At 35.3% G+C, this 9748-nt stretch overlaps 1 protein-coding gene across 1 annotated transcript in view; it reads right to left on the reverse strand.

Moving 5' to 3' along the window:
- Window positions 1-6452, reverse strand: part of LOC123543185 (uncharacterized) — a 28220-nt gene extending 21768 nt beyond the window's left edge. The window contains exons 1-6 of the mRNA XM_045329274.2: window positions 6318-6452; window positions 5915-6042; window positions 4047-4118; window positions 3388-3577; window positions 1299-1387; window positions 213-293 (exon numbers count right to left, since the gene is read on the reverse strand). Of these exons, the coding sequence (XP_045185209.2) occupies window positions 213-293; window positions 1299-1387; window positions 3388-3577; window positions 4047-4118; window positions 5915-6042; window positions 6318-6327 (570 nt within the window). The 5' untranslated portion in view covers window positions 6328-6452. The remainder of the gene's footprint in view (window positions 1-212; window positions 294-1298; window positions 1388-3387; window positions 3578-4046; window positions 4119-5914; window positions 6043-6317) is intronic.
- Between the last annotated feature and the right edge of the window lie 3296 nt (window positions 6453-9748).

The raw sequence follows: 9748 nt of genomic DNA on the forward strand, positions 1-9748 counted from the left end.
CCATTAATCATGTTAATCATTATTACTGCTGCTATTGTTGTTGTTGTTGTTGTTTATCGCTTTACTTTCATTATAGCTTGAGTCTTTAGTTTTATTAAGCAAAAAGGACTTCCATCCGACAAGGTGTCTAAAACACACCAACAAGTTTATACACAGGTGCATAAGGAATGAGTAAAAACAGTCTTTAATCAAGTGATTTAATATTAACTTACCCTCTCTCCCATGCATCCTAGATCGTGACGAATTTCGAAAGTGGCAATATTTTGGTTAATTCCTTTGTGAACATAACAGAACTATAAAACAAAACAAAAAATACATAGAGTTTAAAGTACGCATGTTGCAGAAATTGGGGCGGGGGCTTTCATCATTATAGCGGTACTAGGAAAAATGCAGATTATTCTGCTGTTGCAACAACAAATGATTTGAAACGCTTTACAAAAGCAACTTTTACATTGTCATATAAAGTTCTTATTGGTACTACTTTAAAATACCATTTATTCTATAAATAATCTATAATCTCCTCGTCTAAAATACAATTCAAATCGCATATTAAGGACAAATTTGTTAAAAGAACCACGTAGTATGTCTCAGATGACAACATAAGTACCTATCTCATATTTAATATCTTCTGCACCGTTCAAAACTCTGATACTAATATTATCTCATCGTATTTAATATCGTCCTCCGAAACGAATATCGTCACATGTATTTTTATATACCCTACACAATTTAAATCTCCGACAATGATATCTACATCAACATATCTTAATTCTTCCGTACCGCTTTAACCTCTAATACTAATATTATCTAATCATATCTTAAATCGTCTACATCGTTCAAGTTTCTGATACGAATATTATCTCATTATATTAAATATCGCCTATGTCGAAACCTTCGTGGCAAATACTACCTCATCCTAATTTATGTGATATTTTCTACACCGTTCAAATCTCTGAAACGAATATCCACCCATCTACATTTGTATTTTGATATCATCTACATCGTTTTAACCTCTGATACGAATATCATCTAATCATATTTTATATCTTTTGCACTGTTGAAACCTATGATACGAGTATTTTCTAATCATACTTTATCTCATCTACACTGTTTAAATCTCAAATGCGAATACTATCGCATCCTAGTGTATGTGATAATTTCTACACCGTTTATCTTTTTTATTATATTCTATACCGTTTATAAACCTCTGAAACGAATTTCCACCCATCTTCTGTGATATTTACTCACTTTAAATCTCCGATATGGATAGCTATCTCATTATAGTTTATTACACCTACCTCATCCCTGCTGCATTCTTGAAGTCGCTCACAGTCTTTAGGACTCAAAACATCGTCGCATGTCAAGCATCTACGATTTGTTGTTGGAGCTATACATAAAAAATCTTTACATATGCATCATAAATGTTATCATATTATCGCGTGAAGTGTATTTGATTAACAGTAGCTGTTGGAACAAAAGAAAATGTGTCGGCGTCTTCGCCCCAGGACTCGGATGCGAAATACTGTTTTCCTTATGCAAATGTTTGTGTATAAGTTTATTCATAGTCGTCACCGGTAACCCATATGGGCGACTCCTCCAGAAGACTGTTAGTAATGTTAGTAGAAGGATAGTACAAGATAGAAAAGACGCCCCAATTCCAGAAGCTTCCCTGGTTCTTTAGCGTGCCGGGTGTAAAGCAACCATACATGGGACCCAATGTTAGTAATTTTAGTTGGAAGAGCTGAGGCTTGAACCCACGACCCCTGGTTTTGTAGTCAGACAGTGTCACAAAACCAGGGGTCTTGAGTTCCTTGTGCTAGTAATTGGGTCAAGTTTTATGAGAAGCCAATGAGTCGTTTAAAGGTAGTACATGTAACCCTTAAGTGTCATATACTTGTGACTTTTACCTTAATGGTAGGTACTCAACACATCATTTAAGCATGCTAAATCTTTGTTTTTGTTTCATCAAAATCCATTTCATCGTTTAAAAATAATACTTGGGACAAGGAGTGTTAACACTGACTTAATTGCCCTTGTCAGTGACTTGGACCCATGAGATAGGTGCACGACACACCATCAAAGTATGCTTAACATGTGTAAAGAGGTTCATTTAAGTCCATTGAAACGTTTAGAATCAATACCCGAGACATGGAGTGTTAATCCTGACATGAGTACCTTTTCTTGTGACTTTGACCTTAGAGGTAGGTGCTCAACACACCTAAGCACTCTAAACATTTGTATAGAGTTTCATTTATGTCCATTGAAACGTATAATGATATAACTCAGACATGGAAGAGTCAAACATTGGGATTTTTAGCGATGGCTCAGTTCAAGGATGTTTGAAAAGGCTCCAGATTGAACATACTTTGTAGGGTTCCATAAGCAAATGTTAAAATACATTGTGTGTATGCCTTACATATTTGGAAAAGACGGCCTTTTTTAACATATTCTAAGGTTTTCATCATGCAGTCCTGTGTTTAACCTTAAACCTGCTGTCGGCGAGTGATTTTGCCTTTGCGACCAGTGCCTGCACGGCTGATCTTGGTCTGTACTGTTCTCTTTTTTGTCAGTATATTTTCAGTGAACACCCCTTTCATAAACAGTTTGTACTGTCCAAAATGAATGATGGACTAATCCATTTAAGAAATTTAGCAGGGAAGAAGGTTAATTAGAACCACTGTTGATTCTCTGTTTTTAACGAAATGTACTTGTCACTTGAATGGCTCTGTATTATCCATTCCGTCCTTGGCAGCATTTGTCTAGGACAGTAATATGAAATAAGGCACTGCCTCAATCGGGAATCGATCCGACTTCAACTCATCCCATAAGAAAAGAACTGTCTAATGACAGCATCGATTCCGTATCATTTTAAAGGTAGATTTTGGAATAAAAACAACACTGCCAATATTTGTACTGATGCGCAAGGCGTTGCGGTTCGGACAAGTTATGTGGACGCTTATTAGGCACAATGAAAAAGCGTATTCTTCCAAAAAAATCCGAAGTCAGACGCTCTGTGCACGTGCCGTAAGGCACATTTTTAATTCGATAGTATATATCTCATTCGGTATATCGCATGTTACAGTAAAGGAATCGATCGCGATTTTCGTCAAGACGAAAATCGGTAGGATCGATACCCTATAAAATGTGTGAAAAAGCTTTCGAATGCTACAGTAACTTTGTGGATACTTGGTTTTAAGGAGGCCCTTATAGAAAACTAAAAACAATGTAATTTCGTACACGATATCTTCTCTTTAATACCGTTAGGTACTTCTGAGGGCATTGTACCTTAGATATTCCTGTCCCAAATTCCTAAAAGAAATCGCCGTAATAATTTATTTTATGATAAACACGCTAGACAAAAAATACTCTGTACAAGAATAAACTTACGAGATCCACAGAGGTCCTTGTTGCAACCATCTGCACTTTCGCAACACTGGAGACACAGGGTCATGTCCCCGTTGGTATCGCGAGCTTTTCTGTCATGTGACTGTATCGCACCTGATTCAGCTGGACTGGAATACTTGTTAGTATCCCTTTTACCAATAGCAAACATTTGTTTTTGTTCCTGGATGCAGACCTATAAATGATAAAGAATTGTGTCTGAGTGTTTTTTTCTTTCAGCAGAAAATCTTCAGCTGAATAGATCCTAAAGTTTAAACGAGCATCTAGCCATACATTTGCGCATGAGAGAATTTGAAGTTGGGGACTGGATTGTGTGTCCAACCTGTGAAACAGTTCCATATTTAATCGTAAAAAAAATTAAAAATGTTTTCTATTTTCAATGGTTTAATTTCAAAGAATCTACTGTTTATTACATCAAACATTACACACTGCTCTTTTAAACAGGAATTGTTTTCTTATTTATTGCTTTTACTGAAAAAAGGGAAGCTTTAGGCCTAAAGACTACGGGAGGTTGGTCAGCTGATATGCTGGCCCCCTCCCCTAGCGTAAAAGTTCAAAGGCCGCGTTTTCCTATAGTGTTTGGAGGAAATATCCATGGTCAGTTCATGTTAATGTTAACTATTATATTATCTACTTATACTTACATTCTTATCAGTGCATCCCAGCTTGTAATACTGTTTTAGGTTTGTTGCGATAAGTCGCCGCACGTAACAGATCTGTAATAAATTGCACGTGTAACAATATATGTTTACGCTACATACCAGGATTCTGCCTGAGACATTGTAAAAAACTTACACGTTTTGTGTAAACCAGAGAAGCACTCTTATAGCATACTCATAAACACATGAAAAATGTCAAGTTTAAGGTAGCTCTCTCTGCACGTTTGATAAACCGGAAGTGATGGCGTAACATCACTTATCCGGATAACGTAGAATCAAGACTGGACTCGGCATACGGAAATGAAAATCATTTTATGAATAAATGGCTACCTGTGAGTAAAATCTACAATATAGAAAAAAAAATTCATGCGCGAAAATGTGATTTAAATTCTGATTTTCCCATAGACTTCAATTATGAAATTTGCAAGAGGTGCATTTTTTTTTAGATCAGTCCAGCAAAACATCAAGCACACGACCCTATTTTTCTTTTCTTTGTCGTAATTTCTAAGTACATTTTGAAGTTTTGAAAAAGTCATGGTTTATTAAAGTCTACATTGTAGGAAATATTTGATCTGAACGCGGTCGTTAAATATCAACATGAACAATATCAGCGTATGACGGTGAAGGTCTTAAATCAATCTTTCCTTTTGGGACAAGCAGAAATTTAAAATATGTGACATGATCGTGCGTATATCTGTTCATAAGTACAAATATTACTTCAAATATATAAATTAACCATGTGCACATAAGTATTTGTCTTGCAGCAGAAAGGAAATATGAATTAGTTCCATTTGTACATGAATTTTGTTTTTACAACACAAAGCAAATCTGTATTAGTTCAATATTTACATGAATATTTTGTTCATAACACAAAGCAAATCTGTATCAGCTTCATATGTACATGAATATTTTAATCATAACACAAAGCAAATCTGTATCAGTTTCATATGTACATGAATATTTTGTTCATAACACAAAGCAAATCTGTATCAGTTTCATATGTACATGAATATTTTGTTTATAACACGAAGAAAGTCTGCATCTATTTTATATGTACATGAATATTTTGTTTTCAACAGAAAGCAAATCTTTATTAGTTCCATATGTACATGAATATTTTGTTTATTACGCAAAGAAATTCTGTATCCATTTCATTTGTACATGAATATTTTGTTTACAACACAAATCAAATCTTTATCAGTTCCATATAAACATGAATTTTTCGTTAACAACAAAAAGCAAATTTGTATACGTTTCATAATTATGCACATAAATATTTTCTTAACAATAGAAAACAAATCTGCACAATTTCTAAGTGTACATGAATAACTTGTTTGCAATAGAATCCGTATCTGCATTAGTTCCATATCGAGGGCTCAGAGCGAAACTAGGCTAAGTGTATATAAAAATAGAAGCAGATAGACTAGTTTCGCGCTGAGCCCTCGCTATGTACATGAATAGTTTCTTTACAACACAAATCTAATACATGCTCGCGTCTATGTGCTATAAATCAACAGAAAGCAATTCTCAGTGACAAAGCAATGTACATACACATATAATATGTACATTAGCATAAAAAAGTCGACACTGTGTTAAATACCACCTTCTTGTAAAGACCGCTTCTTTAAAACCTGCATATAAAGGTTATCATTTTTTCCTCCCTTCCGACTATAAATAATGTAAAACTACTTGTGTTAGGAGACAACCTGTCAACAAAGACCTTTTTTTTTTTTTTTACAAGGGTGGTAAAAACAGACAGGTTTGACTGTTCATAAATACACGTATATTTGTGTAAAACAGATGCTATTATTCACATTCCCGATAAAGATATTCTAAATTGGAAAAGAACGTACTTCATGTGAACCGCACGTGACCAATCTTCTGCAATCACGTGCCTCAACCACACTATCACATGACAGACATTGTATTGCCTCTGTTGCCGTTAGGTGCAATGCTAGTACAAGAAATCCAAAACGTATGACTGAAATTTAAAAAAAAATATTTTACATGTAATACAGTGTAGATAATTTTGTTGATGACTCAAATTCTTTTAACGCTGATTTGTTACCATTAGTATGTTATATCACATTTTGCGGTTGATATTCTAAAAACAACACAATTATAGTGTATGACGAACGGTTTAAATTTTCTAAATTAGAGTTTCTTTTTGACAAATTTCCTACCATTAACAGAAAATCTGAATTACATGTATTTACTATTTGTATTAAAAAAATGAAGAAGAAAAATAACACTTACAATGTGCCATTTGTCTTTAATCTTTTTATGATTTCAAAGTCCTATATCTAAACATTTATTTTGACCTATTAGCAGCGAATTTGTTTTATCTCTCTTTTATAAGATGTTACGGATGACCTTATCCTTGCTTGTAGATAAGAATACAGTGCCATATTTAAGTACTTAAAGAAATACGGAAATCTAGCATACCATCAACTCGTAGTTAAAGAGTTCTAGTACAATTTCCAAAGTAAACTTTCTGTCATTTGTTGTTGTTTTTTTTTCTTTTTTTTTTTTTTTTTTTTTTTTGTTTTTGTTTTTTTTTTTTTGCCTTTATCTACTTTTTGTACATGTAATTGTACCATGTATTCCTACATTATCCGAAAGTTGAAGTTTACTGACTGATTTTTCTTTGCCGTGATTATATTACAAGTATATATATTTATAGGTTATTTAGCTTTGTATCGGGAAATATGCATGAGTTCTTCAGCGGAAATATTGCGCGACTTTAGGAGCGCAATATTCTTCCGCTGAAGAACGAGTGCATATTTCCTGATGCAAAGATATTAACCTTTTTATTACATACGCATTTACATGTATAAATATTATGTAAATATCATAGATATGTTCAATAGCCTGAATAGAATTTACAATATTTTACTTAATAGAAAAAATAGTGCAAAAACACACACTGAATTACGTCACTCACCCGATACGAAATTCAGGCGTCAGTGTATGGAACAATATTGACGTTTCCGATACCAGTATAACTTAACAGGGAATAGAAACGAGTATGTAATAATATATATCATATTATACCAGATTTATATAGCGCCATTTTCATGATAAACACGTTCAAAGGCGTTTTACATATACTGCAGCCACACAGGGCGCGAAATCATCCTCTACTAGTACACACACAGAGCGATATGTCCAGAGGGACAAAGTGAGATAAAGCCCCAAGAACAGACAGACAGAATTTTTCAGATACAGACGTGTCCGGCTAACATAGCCTAGCTCTTTTCGACTAGGCAGTCTCTTTAATGTGCCCCGTGTATAGCACCGATACACGCGAAGCCGTCTTACCTGGGAAGAACCAGTACAGGCCTCTTGTTAGGTAACAGACACTCAAGTGCCTGAAGCGGGATTCGAACCCCAGTCCTCTGGATTGACAGTCAAGCGTGTTACCACTAGACCACCGGCCCACCATGATTGGATGCCTTTCGTGCAGTTGACACGCACCTGCATTTATATTGCATATTTGTTCCCAATATTTAAATTTCCGTTCATTATGTAAAATTATATACTTTCATATTTACCAGAATAGCTATTGACATTCCCTGTGAATCGTAACTATGTTTCGATTTTAGTGGGACTTGACGGTGACGTTTAACAACGTTACAATGTACGTCAGTTTCGGCTTTGTATTTCATTTGTTGTTTTATTGAGAGAACGCCATGGTGTAGAGAATTACTCGAAGTACTGAAACGGCCAAGAAGCTACCCTTAAAATTGCCATTTCTCTGTAGATCGGGACCTGTGCGAAATTCAGGCCTTTGGGCAGGCTAGGACGACCCTAGAAGTTTAAGCACTAATCTAACTTCAAATATGAGTCTGGAATGGCCAGGAATGCTATCATTGAAACATTTCTATCACATTTAAGTATCAAAACAGTCTGGAAAACTTCCCTTAAAGTCCTAATTTCTCTCTAGGTCGGGACATGTGCGAAATTCGAGTTTTGAAATAATATTAATGACCTGGATATTTTTCTAAGACGGTTCTAGAAAATAGGCACTAAGCTACTTTCAATTGTATGTAACAAAACGGCCTGGAACGCGACTCTTAAAAAACGTCGTTTCTCTGGAGGTCGGGCTGATCTTGCATTTCCTGCTTTTTTGCTGCGTATATTGCGACATTTTATAGTGCTAACATCATAGGCACAGTAAAAATCGGCGTCCCAATGCCCGTTTAAATATTTTCGAAACGGGTATTTTCCACCTACCCCCTCCTGTCTAGCATGACATGCACAGTTTCGTTACAGGCTACAATACAATATCTACGTGTAAGAAGGGCCAAATATGACACAAGTGGAATGCAGTGCGTCGCCAAATGTTTCCTCCAACCGCGGAAAATCACCGATCAGTCAACATGCACTAGCACACACGTACACACGCACACACACACACTGAATGCAAATCTTCGTCGAACCCCGAAAGCAAGTCTGCTGAAAGCAAATTAAATTCAATGTCATCCTTATCTTCGTTCATGCTGTCTGATAGCCAAAATATAAGTCTCCTCTGCTTTGTTTATATAGAAGCGATTGACTTGTAAACACGACGGTCCCTTGGCAAAAGTTAAAAGTTTGAGACTCCTACAAGCAAGTATCAGCCCCAAGCTATTTTGTAAGAACCGCAATTTCCTTTAAAATCCTCTGTCAGGGTCTGAAATTTTAACAAAAAGTCATCTGTCAGTGTGAGATGTTTCAACTACATGATTTTTGAGCTATGCTCCGGAAAAAGTGTTATGAGTAAATCAAATAAAGGGACATAATTCAAAGTCAGCAATATAAAAATTATAGTTCTTGTACACGGCACTTTCTTGCTATATCTTCTGATACTGTGTGAAGTTTTAACAAAATCCCTGTATTGTCTTTGTGGTAATGCTTTATGGGTAAATCTAATAGAGATACTGACGGACAGGACGTGAGGACAACATCAAAATTTCGGCCTTCTTCTCTCGGTTATGAAATTTTCGTTAAAGCCCTGCTCCACGGCTACTCAAATTCTTTTGTATGTATGCAACCCATGATTACAATAGGTAACAGTTAACGGCCACGCGCCACACCTTAGCACGCAAAACCACAGGTATTTTATATAGAATTTTATATAAAATAGACTCTATTTTGACAGGCGTCACTGTTCATAGTCAGGATTTACAGGCTTTTTCAGTGACAATTTAAGATTAAAAAGTAGGACTGGAGCAGGTCTTTAATATTAACTTCGTTGATGCAACAATACATATTGCTAGCTATTAACACATGCAAAAACTTGAAAACGTCCATTATTGGTGTTACGAACAAATTTATGATAATTCCTTTCGGTATTGTGATACATATTCTTCCTCTACAAACATATCTGACATTTGTTCAAAATATCGAACTCATACTGCAATGCATAGAGCACAAAATATAGATTGCTTGCCCTTAGTGATTGCATAAATATAACTACCTTAACACTGCTTCAGTTTTACTTCAAATACTTGCAGAATATTAATAGCTTTTAGGTCAACCTTGCCTCTATTTAATGGTAGAATTACTGTAATGGTTTTAAAACCAATACGAAAAGACAATCTTAATCCTAGGTCTAGTCTCCTAGCTTTAATGTCGTGTATTAGTATTCTGACCTAAAGCTACTATTTCATCGACAGTTCGGTAAATTCGTATCTTACATTTTT

This window comes from Mercenaria mercenaria, chromosome 19 (assembly GCF_021730395.1).
Source record: "Mercenaria mercenaria strain notata chromosome 19, MADL_Memer_1, whole genome shotgun sequence".
Classification (NCBI taxonomy): Eukaryota; Metazoa; Mollusca; class Bivalvia; order Venerida; family Veneridae; genus Mercenaria; species Mercenaria mercenaria.